The sequence below is a fragment of the Varroa jacobsoni genome, unplaced genomic scaffold, assembly GCF_002532875.2.
Source record: "Varroa jacobsoni isolate VJ856 unplaced genomic scaffold, vjacob_1.0 scaffold_1006, whole genome shotgun sequence".
Lineage (NCBI taxonomy): Eukaryota > Metazoa > Arthropoda > Arachnida > Mesostigmata > Varroidae > Varroa > Varroa jacobsoni.
Window position 1 is genome coordinate 47,157 of NW_019213908.1, and position 18,772 is coordinate 65,928.

At 40.2% G+C, this 18,772-nt stretch overlaps 1 protein-coding gene across 3 annotated transcripts; it reads right to left on the bottom strand.

Moving 5' to 3' along the window:
• Nucleotides 1–18,190, bottom strand: LOC111265763 (sorting nexin-29). Of its 3 annotated transcripts, none has more exons than XM_022842674.2 (15): nt 16,530–18,190; nt 9,328–9,500; nt 8,722–8,871; nt 8,292–8,383; nt 7,385–7,546; nt 6,896–7,038; nt 6,482–6,687; nt 6,073–6,259; nt 5,510–5,682; nt 5,264–5,342; nt 4,184–4,305; nt 3,277–3,386; nt 2,796–2,946; nt 2,330–2,511; nt 1–1,903 (listed from the first exon to the last, which is right to left on the bottom strand). In XM_022842674.2, exons 2-15 carry the CDS (start codon nt 9,388–9,390, stop codon nt 1,717–1,719), a joined length of 2,007 nt encoding a protein of 668 aa, XP_022698409.1. In that variant the 5' UTR covers nt 9,391–9,500; nt 16,530–18,190; the 3' UTR covers nt 1–1,716. The 3 variants fall into 3 exon arrangements, with proteins under 3 accessions (XP_022698409.1, XP_022698407.1, XP_022698408.1); XM_022842672.2 differs by having other exon boundaries at nt 4,178–4,305; nt 16,530–18,188; XM_022842673.2 differs by lacking the exon at nt 16,530–18,190 and adding an exon at nt 10,185–11,131 and having other exon boundaries at nt 4,178–4,305.
• Between the last annotated feature and the right edge of the window lie 582 nt (nt 18,191–18,772).

Here is an 18,772-nt window from a genome sequence, read left to right on the forward strand (position 1 = left end):
TATATTTGTATGGAAGATATTTTATTCAAAAAAATGCCTGAAATTAGAAAACACAGTGTAATTATCGAATTAGTGTAATAAGCCATTAGAGATAAGCTGGAGGCTCAGTGCTACATGGAGAAGGGTCAACTTCACGCCGCATTTTCAGATCCCTTCATAAAATCATGCGTTAGAGAACGCCAATCTGTGATGTCTAAATATGACTGTTTAATCATACCATTAATTGATCACAAATTTTGATGAACAGAAGCGTGGAAACAAAATTATATTGAAATGAGCTTTTCGGCTATATGAAGCTAAATTAGGCTAAAAAGTGGTCCGAAGTAGCCCGCTTAACGACGCGGGCAACCGCCATGTTTGACAATTACGATATCTATATTCCTCACTTTGCGCGTCATACTCCTAGTATAAAGTCTTTTTACAAGTTTTTAATTTTTCCTACATGCTGTTCAATGTCTGTGTTCTGTAGTGATCGTAGCGTACGACTTATAAATAAATACTGTCGATATTCATAATATAATAACGGCCATACGTAAATGTCTTTTGGCGCATTGTTTCATTGACATATAGCGCTAAATAAAAACTTCGTCAACTGAACCCTACCCTCATCTGTTCTCTGAATACGAAGCAGTAGTGCTCCTCGCTTGATGGCAGCCATCAGCAGGTGAAGGCCATCGCGTATAACAACAGCATAGCTTTGGCATCATATAGACGAATCCACGTTCATTTAACATAGGAATCGTCGCCTGAATGATCATATATCGACGTCGACTGTAACAATAAGGTTCATATAGACCTATTTGTACACAACGCTTCTACAACATCAATACATATATGTTCACAGAAATACACACTTAATTAGCCTTTATTTACTATGCGTAAAAATATGATAACGAATAAAGGTGGGCGAAGCTCTGTGCATAGAAACGTCCATCATTTGCGTAATCGAATTCTAAAAATCTGCTGATAAATACAGTGTGTGTGTGTGTGTGTGTGTTAACTGTGAAACTGTGTTCCAGTAAAGATAACGGACCCTCATACAGCAGTCGCATTCTCATTCACAAGGACATCTACGATACTTTATAGGATCTAAAGCTTTTTTAAAGTGTACAAAAAGTTTCAATAAATACGATGACTAAAATGAAGAAAGCGTGATTCCGAGCAAATTTCCCATTGAAATTTGTATTTCGTACTCCGTTCGACGACGACGACGACGACGACAACAATAACAACAACAGCAGCAGCAGCAGCAGCAACAACAACAACAATATATACCCGGCATTTCAGTCTAACGTATTCTTCAGCTATACATAATGACGCTTTTTCACAGTCGATGTTTTTGAGTGTGTATTATTAAGGCGATCATTTCATGATTTTACGCTTTGACGGGAACTTTTTGTATGTACTGTTAATTACGATTAATAAGGAAATGAGATAAGGAACTGTACAAACGTAGTATAGGGTATGTAAAAAACCTAGCAAATAAACGCTCACTATATATATATATATATAGGATTGCGAACGGTAAAATACGTCATAGTGTGTTAGTGCAGGTCAAATAGCTGACTGGAGAGTCTGGCGTAACAACAACTCGGTTTTTGTCTTCTCGCTGTCTTTGTCAGAATTTTGGCGGGGGGAAATAGACGGGCCGTTTTGTACGGGCAGTCGTTGCGCGACTGCCGCAAGGCAACAATTGAACTTCCACTACAGAATCGATTATAATCCGTTGTAGTAGGCTTGAGCTTCCTGGGCTCTTCGAATGGGGGATTGCCTCCGCCGTGGAAAGTGGGCTTGATCGCGATCACCGAAGAACGGCATCGCTTCAGTCAACGTCGCCTTGTCAGGATTCTGCGAAAGGCGAGAATTGCCCTGAAGAAGCCAGTTGATAACGCAACGAAGATATCTACAGATGCGGAAAAAATAGAAATGCATACAATAACTGGATTAAATGCATGCAGAAAATCGACCTGGCGAAACGTGGGCTTGGCAATGTATTTAGTGTGATATAGAATACATACACCGTCATCTAAGATTACCGATACGATGCCCGCTCATCGTTAGTAGCTGGATTGATTTTGCGATGACGGCTATTAGAATATTCTCGATGAAAGTAACAATTTATTATCTAATACTATTTGTCGTACGGACAATGGCAGGGGGAGATTCAGTGAAGATGACTGGCTAGAAAAGATTCAAACCCATAATAATCGGCTGATAAACACTAGACGAAGCTTATGTCCTGTAATAGCGTACGTTACGCTCACCGCTACATGGATTACCGTGCGAAATCAATACGAATGACTAATGAATTTATTCTATCCGTATTTACCTCTGTAAGCGTTTGCGTCTCTCCTGTACGAGCTTCGCGTCTTTGTTGCCCAAGCTTTTCTTTGGCGGGAAATCAAAAGAAGCGAAAACGCTCTGACCTCGTAATAGTGCTTTGTGCATCGAATAGAATTGAGAATATCGTCGATAAACGTTCCATTCTTCTTCACCTATACGAATATATATCTGCACAGAAACGAAAAACATGAATGAGATTGATTAAAAGATTGCATCCTTGAGTATTGCGTACTAAGATAACAATGGTATTACTGTTGAAGAAGATTATGTTAGGTGTCGCTGTAACTGAAGGAAATTGTGTTATCTTAACTGTGCATTTTAAAATGTGCAGCAAATTGTTCTAAATTTTTCGATGCTATTTTAAAATAAAATCCAATTTTTTAGATGGGTATATCGGTATGATAGGTGTTCTCTGATCAATGATGTAAATTGATATGCCGCATTGAGCAGACCTGATAAACGTGGAACGCGTCCGATCCTTGCCCAGCGAGGAATACTGACGGAATCCAGATATTGATTGATGGTCTAAATTGTGAAACGGTATCATAATCAGATGTCACTGAGTGTGAATCCGAGGAACTGTCCTCTTCCGCGAGGGGCCCACTGCGTAACAACAGCATATACATCACTTTAGATCATTAACTTAACTAGTACGTTACAAAGCACTATAGCGTTAGCACTTGAGTAGAGTCAGAGAGAGAAAGGGAGGGAGGTAGGTAGCCCTAATGCAAGTGAAAATATGGCGATTTAACGTAAGCTAACGTGACGACCCCAATAAAAAAGGAGTTAAATCCGTCATTTAATGTCATGTAACAAACACCCTCTAATGTGAACTGAAGCACGAGTCTTAGTTCTTAAGAGGCGCTTACACAACACGTGGTCACACACTATGTAAGCTACCCATTCACTGTAAACTCAGCCTGTTATATTTACCGTAAATCAGTGAGTTCGTCCCGAAGTCGTCGAATTGCTGATTCCTTAAGTGCCAGTTGTCTCTGCAACCGCTCATTGAACTCCATGAGTTCTGCGTGCATTTCTGCCACCTGTAATGAAAGCAAAAAGCATCGATAGTGTGATCAGATAATTCCTGCGTCGTACCTCTAGTTAAGCTTTTTTTTTAATTTTTTTTTTATTTTGAGTAATTAGACCGAACCGACATTGCGAAAAAGGTACTGTTATCATCGAAACGAAAAGCTGAGAAAAACACATATTGCCTTCTGGTAAGAGGAACAACGGCTCGACACGTTACGATGCTTCATATGAGATCCTTTCACGAGGCTTTAATATTGCAGCCATTAAACTACATTATGATTTTATAGCAAATTGTCCCGGATTTAGTGGTATCGATGCGAGTACGGACACGCAGCAATCTCATACAGGCGATCGCATATAGTGAAATAGCTAAGAGTCGCTTAAGAATCGTTAATCAATCGAGTCGTCCTTCCACCTTCTCGGATGTGCACACACTTGACGGGGTACGATGCGCGAAGCATATTATAGGCACCTACGATAAAGGCGTCACTAGTCCTTTTTCCAGTAACGTCAACACGAAATTTCGTTCTAACGCACAACTGTGAAAATGTCTTTAGAAACTATTTAGGAATCGATACGTAAAGATAACAATTGTAGATCACGTAACTGCCGTAATTGATCTAACTCTAATAAGCCCTAGGGATCAGTGCTAGAGCAATGAATTCACTTGAAAACGATTCCTCAAGTAGAACATCTTTGAAAAACTGAAATGTTAAGTTCTATGGCAGCCCATAGAACACCGTACTAAGCTATAAAACAACTTACCTAATCTAACTTACACTATGTTATACATGTAACATACTTGTACCAGCTTCGCTTCATAGTTTGTAGGGTCGTCGACGGCGTAACCAAGACTATTGGTCGATGTAGTGCCGATGTTGAGAGGGCCCTCTTCGTTAGTGCTTGCCGTAATCTCAAGCGAGTGCAACTCTATAAAAAAAAAAAAGTTCCAACTAAAATGACCCAGACCTCCTAGCCGATTATTGAGCATCATTTATTGAAAAACTATCATAGTGGTCATTTATTTTCTCATTTATTATAAAGTAACCGCATAATTAATGCTAACCTGCGATGGTGAAAAATTGCCTCGTATCTCCTTAAGCATTGCGCCAAGTGAAGAAAATGTTTTTCGTGATAAATCATGTTTCGTAAAAATGTTTCGAAAATAAAAACAAGCTTTACTTCGTATTGTGCTTAATCAACCGTTCCTATAACGAAGCTCAACTATATACTTGCAATATAACACCAGCTGTTACCATTGCATTGTTCGTAAACCTTTTGTCTACCGTTGCATAAATAGGAAACAATTGTTAACCCTAATGGTTGAACCTAAATCCATCAAACTAACATCTCTTATTTTAGCACCGGTCCAATGATTCTAAAACAGCTTTGAAAATTTATAGCTTGCCATGGTCAAAAACGAGCAAAGAAGCGAGAATGATAACGAGAGAAGGGAATAGTTGCATCAGCGTCAAAGATATCAATATCCCACCATCAAATTAATAGAATTAGTAATTGTAGCAATCTTCAAATCATCTTTTAAATGCGTCAGTGTCACAACCAGCGATACTTTTAGAATGATTTATTTACGTCAGTACGAGTATACGTGTCAGCATCGAGTTATACCATCGAGTGAGCCCTTAGAGACATTTATGGTTGCTATTCGATTAATAGCAGAAAATTGGAAGAAGGCAGTCCTAAACAACATCAACACTGGACAATGAGCGGTGTTAGAACGAGCGCTCTGCAAATTGGCGGAAACGCTTTATTGATAGGCTTGAAAATCGACTAACTCTAAGCTATAAATTCACCATAACTCGATTGTGCTTACTAGCGAACAGTATATAAATGGAAAAACCTTCAATCGACTACTAATCATCGTTCTCACCACTGGCGGTTCGGTTGTCCTTTCCGTTAGCTTTAAGCATCTGCACAGCATGGACGTATTTCCGCAGTTGGCCTTTTACCTGCGTTCATCGTCATCCAAAAGAATACAATTGTATATGTATGGCGGCCTAGTAGTTCCGGTTTGAATTTTCTGCCCATAAGTCGAGCAAGATTTTCCACAATACGGCTTTTACATTACGAACCCAACTAGTACTTAGACAGAAGGGCACACTTAGTTTGTATATACCTGTTCCATCTCGCGTAGCATCTGGCCCTGTCGAGTTTCGGCCTTCAGCAATTTCTCTTCAGCTCTTCGAGTGCGCTCTCGTTCACTAGCCAGCCGCTCACGATAAGACTCCAAGTCACACTCGAGCTGTTTTCGACGCTCGACCATCGCTTCGAGCGCCTCACGAAGCTCACCTGTAGCGGTCATAAAATACTATATGATACACTTACTATACGTGTAATTTATGCGTGCGTTACTTACGTGTAATTAAGAACGTATAACATGATTCCTTTTTCTTTTTGTACACACTTTTTATAACAATTTTGCAACATCGCGCTTCGTGCTCGTTGCTGTGACATCTGTCAGTCTAATTTATTATCAGTCAGTTATTTGACATCTGTCAGTCTAAGCTTACGCTGAGGCTCGAAAGAGACTTGTGTGTATTTTTGACATATGATCGAGATATTTTTTTATATAATAATACGTACTCATTTTTGTTCAGTCTGTATATTTTCATTCTATACATTTGGTTGGTTAACTACTATAATTCAATACTCGCGATATAAAATAGTCCTTTTAATTACCTTCCGACAGTGACGTGCTCTTGCTGGAGTACGTGCAGGCTCTTTCGCTCCGTCCGCTCGTTGTACTCAGTGTATCCTCTCCAATGGTATCCTCGCTTTTTACCGGTATTAGGTCACCATACGAAAGACCAACCGAATCGGTGATGGGCGTCAAACCCGTCTTTAACTGAGGAGACTTTCCCAAAGCCTACAAGGAAGTTGCACAGCATGCAAACATATTTCAAAGGTAGTATTTTCATTTATTTGATATTCGTTTCGCTTAATATATTAATAAGCATATCTACTTAGTTACGTTAGAATCTCATGCAAAGCCGACGAGTTACAAAGATGTGAAAACCGTATCGTATATCCAGAGGCCACGGTTCACTCGCAAGGGAAGCGTTGAGAACTATGCGATGCTTCAACATACCTGAAAATAGCTGTCCTCAATACCACTGAGGTTCTCCGCTATGGGACTGGCTACACTCGACGGTGGGCTGCTTTTAATCTCTGAGGGACTTCCACCGGCAGGCTCAAGGCTTGTCGTTGGGTTATAATGAGTGGACCGCTTTTTTTTTTTCTTAATATGACCTTCACGAGCGTCCGGCGCCATGACCGGCGCAGGCGCCTCAAAGCCTGCAAGGGTCATTCGCAATGGCTTGCGTCAATCCATGTTTAACATTCTTATCAGACGGATAGAGAGAGCGAATCTCGTACTCGTGCACACTGTATAAGACAGCATAAATACAGCAATGAACTGACAGACAACGATGTGTTTTATCTACCATCTTGCCTTCCATGAAGACTATTTGTCTAGATGTTTACTATAGCAAAATACAAATACCATCTTCAAAAGCTGAGCCGACTTCTGCAGCGGGGCTGACGGGTTCCTCCGGATCGAGTCGGGAACTATCGACGTTTAGTGCAAACAAAATACTTTTCATGCCCTGTGACATCGTTTCAAAGACTGCGCACAATTCCTCATCCCTGCGACGGACAAAACGGGGCCGATTTCAAACAACAACGCCACTTCATTAAATACGCAAGTAGAAACAGGTGCTTGCGGCTACCCACAAATTTTCTATAGGTACAATGGGTAGAGTGTTTACGTACATTGAGTGTGGCCAACAAAACTGAGATAGATACACGCTAGGACATTGGGCTACATATGCAAAGATCATCCGGTGCATAGTCGCTGGAGGCCCGTGAGCCAGGCTGGTGTTTTTCATTTATTATTCATAGAGCAGATCATTGGCTACAACACAAAACAAATTGGCCCCTCGGTTCAGAGCGACATAAAAAAAGAGTTCAACAACACCAATCTTTCACTTACCGTAGAAAGGCCCAGCTCTCGTAGAACTTTTCTAAGCGAGCTCTTTCCTGAGAACCGAACAACTTCTTGCAATACTTCTCTAGGGAGTGCTCATTTAAAGCGCATCGAATCCACGCCCGAGCTCTGCCAGCATCGGTTCTTACGTTTTTCAACAGCTGGAACCTACACGGGGTCATGGCAAACAAACAAAAGCAATCCCGCCCGCGCCCAAAGATATCGAGAACAACATCAGTTGGTAACACGCATCGTTTAAGCTCGTGGCAAAGCTAAGCCCGCTTCGCACGCCCGACTTCGATCGATTTTTCGATCGAATCTACTTCGGTACCCGTCTACTATTCTCGTCCACTATAATTTTTCAAATATAAAATTGCAACATAGCAATGAAATAGATAATAGAAATATATTCAGTGAAAACGATAAGGTCTCGTGGCAATTTGAAAATAAATTTTGCCGTAAAAAGTAACGGGTATAGTTAAAGTGTCTATAAAAATGAATTCGTTGCAGTGCAACAGAATGTCTAGATTCTACAAAACTATACGAAGATTTCTTGAAAATACGCAAATAGGTCTCCGTCCAGTCACACAAATGCTGGGTCATAAAGATTACAAAATAAAAAAAAAACAAGACTGAAGTGTGTGCCTTGAACTCTTATTCTGCGCTTTGTGCTAAGCGAGACTATTTTGAGATATACATAATCTGGTTAAATCACCATATATTAGTAACATTGTTTATCTAATATGAAATCATATATACGAGTCGTCGAAACCTTACATGTTTATTTTTATTTAAATTTAGTTATATAACAGAATAGAACGTTAGGCCAGTGAAACTTGAGTGTGAATTCGATCAGAAGTTTAGAAATTCTACATTAAAACCTACAGCTCTATTTTAGGCAGATATGGCGTACCTTTCGAGTTCATGTTTACTAAGGAAGTTCCATATAAATGCAAAGAGATCACTCGAGCCTCGGACATCATTTTGACTTAGCAGACCACGCACCTGAAAGCGGAAAATACAATACCAATTACACTGAGCTAATTGTATGTAAACAGAACACTAATTGATGTCCTTATGGTAAATTTTAGTCAGTTTTTTTTTCTTTAGGAGTAATACATTCATTGTATGGCTAGACTGAGTGAGCGCTAATACTTCTCATTTAAAGTACACTGCCTTAACATTAATCCACAGCAGAATTTACTGCTTTGCTTTTTTCACATTGCATCGTATTCGATCTCATAGGAGGAGAACCTCGTTTAAGATTATTATCGATGCACTTATTATTATTATTATCGATCGATCGTAAAATGGAACGAAACACAAAAAAACTTTGCGCCTACCATATTCGCAAGAGACGGCTGTAAAGCATTATGTTGATGTTGTGGTCGTATACCATGTCTGAAAGCGCGCTCGACTGAGGTACATAGAGCTGCTACCCGAGCGTCTTGTTCCGTTGCCAACTCCTGACCCGATCCGAACCGTATCTGACACTGTCGAGATATTTGTAAATTACATCAACTAGTCCAACTAGTTTCTATTTGCTTGCAGCACTTAAAGGCATAGAGCTTTACGAGCACATGAAATTCTAGTCGTTTTTATTCAAGCGGAAATTCGATCAGCTACAATATGCTGCTTATCAAATAGCTAGAATGTTACCGCGCTGATGGTCAGAAGTTAGAACACCTATTAGTGTCAGCTATAGAAAATATTGACTAAGTATAAGTACAAAAATTTTGCGACAGCCTAATTGCCGGAACAGGAAGTAACATCAGTTGACCATGCTCACATCGAGCTGGATGAAATCAATATTAGCCTAGGCAAACCAACATATAAAAAGTATCTCCATATTTCGAAAGAAAACAATAACCTCTGCGGGATCACCGAAGGATTTATTTGTGGCAGAGCAGCTTACGTTGGTAAACGAAATCTTAATATCGTACGCTCACCTCTTTGAGAGCTTCAAGAAGGCTGACCTGTATGGACCTCCGTTCACGTTCGTGCTCGTTCATCGTAATCGGATTATCCCCTGACTAGGTCAAAAAAAGACCTTGCCTCGTGTCAATATCTGTTTTCAAAACTTACAGTTCATCAATTTCTGCTACCGCGAATACTCGTAGAGCTGCAAATTTCTCACGATATTAAAAGAAATTACTATTTTTAGCTATAGAGATTGGGCGAATTCTCGCAGAAAATATGGGTCAAGTGATATATTATATGTATAAGCTATTATTATATGTATCCACATAATGTACTTTGATTTAAAAGCTTTCTTTCGCAACTGGACGAAAGCACTTTTTTTTTTTTAACTATGTAAACAATTAAATGAACCAATTCCTGACATACGCATACTAGAGATAACAAGGACGGTACCACATTGATTTTACCGTCCAAGAGGGAATCCCATCAAATGCTCTCTATTAAGGTGTTGCTGACAAAACATTTAAAAAAAGGTTTACTGAAAGCGAAATGGACGAGGCGAGTGCCGTTTACGGTTATCCTGAATATGACGATTGAAAAAGACCGCAAACAAAGAAGTCTCATGAATCGCTCGAAGTAGAATACTCGTTAGAAAAACTTAACCAGCAGAGGCATTATCAAGAGCCTCGAACTAACATATCAGAGAAAACCAAAGTACGTTAGCAAAATGCTTATCAGAATAGATCTTTATTTAACACAAAAAAATAAAAACATAACTGTATAAAAATACGCTACGGCTAATCAAATGGGTTAGTGTATCGCATTCAACCTAGTCACGCTTTGAACTAATTGAAGCCTATGAAATACTTCAGATATGATAACGCACCTGAGTTCTGGTTGTCTATCGATAACGTAGTATTCCGCGATAATAGCGACTTATTACGGAAACAGCAAAATGGTTGATCGTCATTTGTATATCTATAGAGGATAAAGAGCCAATTATACGGAATAGAGACAGCCGGAAAATTGTCGTATTAATATTTCGTAGTTGCTCCTCAGCAAAACGAACTAGACAGTTCCACACGAGAACAGTAGTGGTCTTTGCTGTTTTCGCATTTCAGGTTAAAGAGAGTAGCTTCTATTCAAAAGATACTATGAAATAAAACCGCGAGGCCAATAGTAAATCACAGATCAGTCCAATCGCAATAGGTGTTTATGTTTGTTGCAGCCAGGCACATCCTCTGCTTCCTTCTGGCAAAACATCTACATTAGGGCCATATTACATAGTGACTAACTCATGCACTGACCCGTGATGATGATGAACGTGATCCATATGCCGATCGACCCCTAATTAATGTCTAAGCACTCTACGTTTGGCTCCATTCTGATACAGCCTTACATCTCCTAACCAGTTGGGCCTTGCCTGTTAGGATATCAGATTGTTACCGTCGTATGGCTTTTAATGTTCCGACAGAGCTAGTTTGCTAGCAAAGTTAGAGTCAGACGACGGACCGATTTGGTAGGATCTGTCGAAACTCGTGGCAGCTTACACCCTGCATAGCTGCGTCATAGGAAACTTGAATCGGCCCCCGTATCAGTGGTCATGGCTACGGCAGAACGAGTTAGAAAGAGCCAACATTGGAGCGTTGCCTGTCATGATACCTGCCAGCATCCGAGCACTGATCCGCTAATAGAGTACCATTAACAAATGATGCTGGAGAGGCAGATGTGCTTATTCCAACGCACTTTCAAAAATGAAAAGACGAGCTTAATAGAAAAAACTTGCACAGAAACTGAACGCAAAAACTGCAAGATACACCTTATTGGATTGTTTGGTATGTGACTTTGAATCGGATGAAATTCGTCCTGGCGACAGGCGTAGTGAAGTTAAACTATAATCTACCTATACAACGATAGGTTGCTTTTGCAGTTCACACGAAATGACTAGTTCCAGCTCCAGCAACCCGATAGGACAGCTAAGTATTTCAGGTTTGACCTATACAACAAGGATCGTGTGGTATTATCAAAAAGTCATTCCTGTCAACATTATCCAGTTAATGAATTGAGCTTCGACGGATTCCAGGGGGGTATATGGCCAGTCTGATATATGGCTTAGAGAGCCAAAGTTCTAGGTTAAAAACAGCAATCGGATCATTCCATAATGCTACATACAACAAATAGTACATAGTAATACAAAAGTACTGCAGTGACTCGTACCGATAATCCTACAGTAGACCCCATAATGTTCAAAGAGGGGAGATGTGTTACGATTTGTATCAATGCAAATACATAAAATCGAACACACGTAAAATGTTATAAATAGCTATTTTGACTAGAACATGAAACGATGCCGGAACAAAGTTGATCTAACGAGTGCTAGTGGGAAACTCAATTCGTTCCGGTGTCAGCATTACAAAACTAATTTTACTTTTTGCCTTCAATTTACAACCTAAATTGAATGCTATGTACGCTGGCTAGCCAGAAAGAATTCATCACGAAGACACCCCGAAGGATATCGTGGCATTCAGTCGTTTATAGAATAGACATGTTCGTGAATTTGCTTGCACTTGAGGCACAGTAACATATCAATTTGTGACTTCTAATCTAGCTGAAAACCTACTGAAACAATAGAACAAATCGTGGGCTTCCGAGCAAGTCGTACCATCTTCACGCATTTCATCCTTCTTAACAAAAAAAAGAGGCCTATTATCCGCCGACTTCCTGTATGATTATTTCCGCTGAAAATGATTCACTGGTTGGGTTACAGCTTTAGCCAGCGATGAAACATACTAGACACAGGTTTATGAGCATTTGCGAACTACTAGTTCATGCAGTAAATTCAAAGTAACTACTTCATATTGTCATGAAAAGTGGAGTCATACTGTGATAGGCATCACATAAGGAATAAAGAGCGTAATGATTATTCAAGCGTTAGACGCGCCTACGGTGATATACTGATTGGGAACTTTAGCTGTGCCCCATAGCCAAAACCGTTGTATTAAATGATTTCAGGCAATTAGCACGTTTTCGATAAGATTTCAGTGAAATATTTTCTCAACTGGAAACCCCGTCGTTAAAGTAAATCTCTAAAAATTTGGTTCTACAAAACACTAAATAGAGTCCCATGGAAACCAGAGCGCGCCCCACTGCGATAGACATCCAGTGACAAGATCCGCGCTTTTCAATCGCTCAAATCCCATGGATGGCAGTCGGAGTTTAGGGTGAGTGTCTAACACTCGGCACTACTGCACGATATCCAACACTTACTATTATATCTACTGCAAGCGTACTTGTATTACTGTAAACACGTTGGTGCAAACCATCTCTCAATGCCCTGTCAGCGTGCTCGTACTATCTACAGTGGTATGAGGTGATACGCTAAGAGAGGGCAAAAGGACCACCTACAGGGATTAACGGTAGGCGAACATAGTCTAATCATAATTTTAGTAACAATTTTATTACCTAGACACCATATAGTCTAATTGAGAAAAATTAGGAGTCCATCATCAGCTAAGCTCCATGAATCTTCGCCTTCAGAGCACGATGAATGATGACACAGACGATGAGCAAACAAAAAATCGCTCAAAGCATTACAACGATGCCTGTGTAGGATTTCTGCACAAGTACCGTCTACCAATAGCAAACGTTCGTTAAACGATAGAAAAATAACACCAAAGTGATTATTTGCAGCGAATCAACCAAAAAGGTTTTGCTATCTCCACGTTATGTCCTATTCCGAATAGTTACGGTCTGCATTTGGACCTCGGCTTGCAATACCTGCAATCGCGTGAACTGAAGTTGCAAACTTCATCGCGTGCTATTTTTGGCTGCTGGACACGCCTTGAAACAGCACAACTTCACTATTGTACATACCTCAAAACAGGTTTCAAACTAAAAACAAATCGGATAATTTTTCGATGAAATAAATGTGAATACCCGATGGCAAACCTAAGGAATACTATAGAACGTCGCAAGATCGGGTGCAAATCGTATGTCTGCATTCTTTTTCTCGCTGTTCGGATACGATGCATATTAGTCAGATGATATTAAGTATGAGCGCTTCTTAATATGAAGTTTACAGATAAGTAACTTAATTATCCTAGATGAAACAAAATATTGTATAGTATTTGGCCAAAGATTACTTTATCGAGCCTAGTGAATAATTTGACGACAGCCGAAGGTATTCTACCTAATTTTCAGGTCCATTTACTCCTATTTTAGAATTTGATCTCATATCCTATCGCTGCAAGTCATTGAAAATTCACATCTTGCTGATTAGAAATATTGTCAAATATCTATAAAAAAGGTTTCATGAGGTCTGAAGTAATATTATTATTGACAGTTGTCGACGTCTGATCTGCATAGCCTTAGAAGTTTATAACTTTCTGTAAAAAAAAAGTCCTTGTAAACAGATAATTTCAATGTGTCTATGTTATCCGGCCCTGCCGTATTCTTGTGCTATATCGTTATGACAATACGTTAGCCATGTGACAATTATACATTTCAATGGCTACTCTAATGGATGGAACGAATCTTCTGCTAACATCATGCATCCCAGGATTCTACAAAAGTCGTTCCGTGTAGCACGACAATCATGTCAAAACAATTAGTGCTTGCAATAGCAGCGTATACCTCATTAACGTGGCCTTAGTTGCAAGCGACTAATGGCTTTTGCAGAGGCCAAAAAGAGCACAGTGGCACGATGCAGTCGTACTTAACACGATAAACAATTGCCCAAACAATATAAACAAGATAGTATTCCATAGAGAAAACAGTTCGAACAAAAAGTGGACCGTGAGTATAGAAAATATAGTTGTTTCTATTACAATATACACGAATATGCTCAAAATAACACTGGCTGGTTTGAGTAAAATCGTAAAAAAAAAAAAAAAAAAAACTTTGAGCATTGATGATTTGTAAACATCAACCATAATGTCTAGCAATAAGCTTTGTACTTATTCGATCAAACGAAAATATTGTATACAAATTGTGTATCTATTTCCGTGTTAATAAAAAATAATATTAGCTTGCCACAAAAATTCTTATCTGGCAAGTGTCATCCACACTTTGCTGTACATCATTACCACGAAACGACGATTGTCTAAATAGCGAACTTCGTCACCTGTCAATTAGTTATCTTCATTCGTTACGAAATAAGCAGGATTACATGAATGTAACCTAACGGATGCTGTTTTGCCAGGGGTTGTTCGCTATCAGACAGAGCTTAACCACGATTTTAACTGGCAAATTTCGCCTATTTACGTGTACTCCTTAAAATCCATGGACGGCTCGTTCAGGCTAATACCACATTGTCTCTATGAAGCCGTTTCCACGGTCCAGTTCACTTATCTATCGACTACGACACCACCGCGATAACAATCTAAAGCCGTGGGACTTGATTTCTGTACAACATAGGGAAGGAGGAAAATCCACCTTTGGCAACTTGCTATAGGAAACACCGTTGACAAATTATCCGAGGTTTTATTTTTTACGATTTACGAGATCGTCTAAATTATAATTAGAAGATTGCATAGTCCGTAATTAAACCGTTCATCTTTCTGCAGGGTTTCCTACCAGAGAAAATGCGGGACAGTTTTGAATCAGAGACAGGGAAGGCCTGGCAATGAATGGTAAACATTGAGTACTTCCGTAGGGGTATGATTTCGTTAATACAGTAGATACCCACCAGTCTAAGGAACGTGCAATCGACAGGTAGCACTGCAAGGAGGAGTTATAAAATATAAAAAGGTGTCCTTACGGAAATCATTTCAACCCAACAACGTATTGTATTTGTATATTATTATGCGCAATATATTTAGAAGTGCCTCCTTTGCTTCTACGAAGATTTACCGTTAAAGGCAGCTTTTGTTCCCATCTGTAAACTTAATCAATTGGGTAATGCGAAGTTAATTCGTTTGCTACTCCTATCGCACCAACGTAATTACGCTAACGTAGTTCTTCGACAGCTCTCTGCTCCAACAGTTGCGGCAAGAGAAACAATCGAGTCTGCTTGACTATTGAGCAAAATATGTTATTTTGTCAATATCCCATTGACAATAAACGTTCATTACATAGAGTCTATTCATACAGACTTTATTTAAGAGTGAGGGAGAGACTAGAACTACTTCAGCGCGCTTTCGGTATTCGCGCAATTTGAGTACGTAATCAACAATGCAGACAACGTTCTGTTCACGCCATCAAGTGATGCTTGTGTTTTTTTTTCACTAAGAAGGATGCGAGCCGCTACTGGCTGTCTGATGTGAAGTCTGGCTATTCAGTCGATGGGAACAGGGTTCAACAGAATGTAGGTCGTAAGGTATTTGCGTGTGACTAATAGGATACCATAGGTAAACATTGATGAAGTTCTTTCCATATATATATATTTATAGAGTTTACGATGAGAATGATCATTTTTTACTTACAGATGTGTTGCATACAAGAGATGCTGAATATATGTAGTAAATTCTACAATATGTCCGTTTTGCGCTACATAGCATGTAGTATGTTTTAGCAATTAAGTGACTGGTCAACGTTGGCAAATGTAAAACATCAATCGAAAAAATTAACAAGATATCCTTTATTTTCAAAGTGTCTAAGAGCACAATACAATTCAAAATGACGAGAATACACAGAGCCAAAAGGACTCGATAAAAAGTCCTTCTCAGAAATCAACGACCGTTCTAGCGTCCAACGCTTCTTACAAAGAACTCACTCATCTAACATCGATTGATCTGAAACTAATCGGGTTAGGTAATTCGGAGCAATGAAAAATACTGCAAATGATAAATTAGCTCTTCCCCCTGGGTCGATTCAAGCTTCAACCAACTCGATCGATCCCCGTCGTTTTTGTAGTCTGAGTTGACTGGACCGACCTTAGATAACAACGATTCAACTAGAACGGCCTCGGTTTTCGGCCTTGAGTCAGGTCTGATGCGTAATCTCGATTTCCAACTCATTAGGATACACTGGATATTGACTGTTGTCTAATAGAAGAACTTGAGGCAGGTTGGCCTTCGACCCACAACAAGTTTCGACGTAAGTCGAAACCGTAAACGGACCTTACCGTTGACCAAGCACACATCATCCCTATAAGATTGATGACCCATTATCCTTCAAGCATCGCCAGCAGCACCTTCACTGTCGGCTTCTACCATCTAACCCACAGTCGACGCATTATTTTTAGCTTGTCATCCAATATTTTTCCCAGCAGTTCCAGCACTGCGTCCCTTACCCTGCAATCGCAATTGATGAGCGCGTCGAATCCTGCCTGCAGATCACCACAGACGACTGTCACAAAAATTCACGATACTTTGACTCACTGAGATAACTACACAATCAGTCCTCAGTGTAAACTAACACTAATCCACAGTGGATTGCTCCCTGGCACTCATTGCGTTCTCCAAGCCTATCTTATAATCATATAGATTCGGGACTCAAATAAGGTTTACCCATTGCAAGCGTTCCGAAACCGTTACATGACCGTTTTCACTAAGGATATGAAATGTCCCCGATCGTTTGTTATATCTCTGACGCTTGAATATTGTGTATTCGCCTCGTGTTTCACTTTGACACCGTAGTCCAGACACTGTTGATTTACAAAGGTCTAAGCAGAAAAAAGGAGATATTAGATCTTTTTCTCGTTTTACATAGAGATACAGTTGTGTAATACGCACTGGTCACGTAGCGCGCAATACCAAATACCGTTACTAGCGTCTTAGAACAACTTATAGCAAGTACATCAATGCTGTTCTCCTCAGAGAAACCACACCGTTTACTTGTCGAGCGGATCAGGAGGCGGTTGTGTTAGGAAGAACGTATGCTTGCCAAGAGAACGATCACCCGTTCGGTAGAGCTCGTCTACTTTGAGCAGTTAGAAAGGCAGTAACTTGGCTAGACGCTACAGGTGCTGTCAAGAGGAGACACACAATATCCGGGCCACTCAAAGAATGGATCAGGCTCCAAGTTATTCATACGCGAGGCGTACGCTAATGTGGAAGAGAACTGTCAAGTTCTCAGATATGTTGTAATTAGTCATAAGCCATCGCTAGGCTTTAAAGTAGATCGCTAAATCATCAATTCACAAAGGCACACCGAACTGTGTTTAGCTGATAGCCTCGACATTAAACTGGCAATTAGCAGTTTGAAATGTGGATATGGCCACATGCAGAGTCTCCAGTTTGTTTCAAAACACAAAGAAGCTACTGCTCCGCGTCGAATTAACGACGACATTAACAGTACGCAGAATATCGCCTCCGACAGCTGGTGATCTCCGATCATGTCCTTTTCGCTGAATTGCCAATTCCTCCAGCCCCGCACTCTCTTATTTACTTATTTAAATTATCCTTTCACAGGACAGTTGGAACTTTCACTCCGTCGGATCGTTAAAAATTCCCAGGGTCGAAATGTTAACTGATCCATAACTGCCACTTTGATGTAAGGATTCTCTTCTGCTGCTATCTGTTGGATTTGGGAGAGGCACGAACAAGCTGAAATAAGCGAGCACAGTAAACCCACTATTTGAGGCCACCGGTAACTGTGTCGACGTGAGAGATACAGGTTGTAATGCATCTACGAAAACGTCGGTCCGCAGGCAGCAACCCCCATCACTCACAGTATCAGAGAATGCCACTGCAGACGACGCTATAGCGCCTCGGTCGCACAATCATTGCAACAGTATTAGCGACAATATCACTAGTATTAACAATGATGTATACAAGAGAAGGCATGCGTTCGCGGCTGGCGCATCATAGGTTGACTAATATACCAATGTTAGTCACATATATGTGGTAAGCTGCCTCCTGTTTATCGGGATATGCAAAGAAGACCGCGACAGAAGGTAGAACTCGACAGACAAATACGCAAGAGCAACTACACGTCTCTCAGCAGACCAGCTCAATTCGTGTCCTGGCATAACAAAGGACCCTTTCCACGTGCGGTGATAAGCTCTTACGAGGACAGCTGCTTTGCAAGTCGGTATATATCAACAATACATGATGCCTCTTGCGTATTATTCGCAGCTACCCTCAGTTTCCCTTGCCTCTCTGTTATTCTTTTTTTGTGATTGCACGAAGCAACAAGCCTGCTGCGTTGGGTAGAAAATCAGCTGGGACGCACGCGCAATTTTCAACCTCCGTCAAACGAAAGAGCCACAGCGAATGGGTATTTAAAATTTTGGTTTTGGTCTATCATGGCTGATTTCGTATACACAGTGTATCTTTGAAAAACGTTTGTTGAAGACGAAAGCAGTCGAAATGATTGGGGCTTTGGGTATTGGAATTTAGCTTTAATCTTTCGGTGATCCGCAGCTCTGAAAGCATTCCCAAAAACAGTTGTACTTAACAGGTAAATCAAGCATTATTTCAGCTTTTATTTATAAGTGTAACTAATCGGGGACACGAAAAAGTCAAATAAGGCTAAAAATGTTGCCCTTTGCATCATAATGCACTAACATAGGCTCGTTGGGTAAACTTCTAT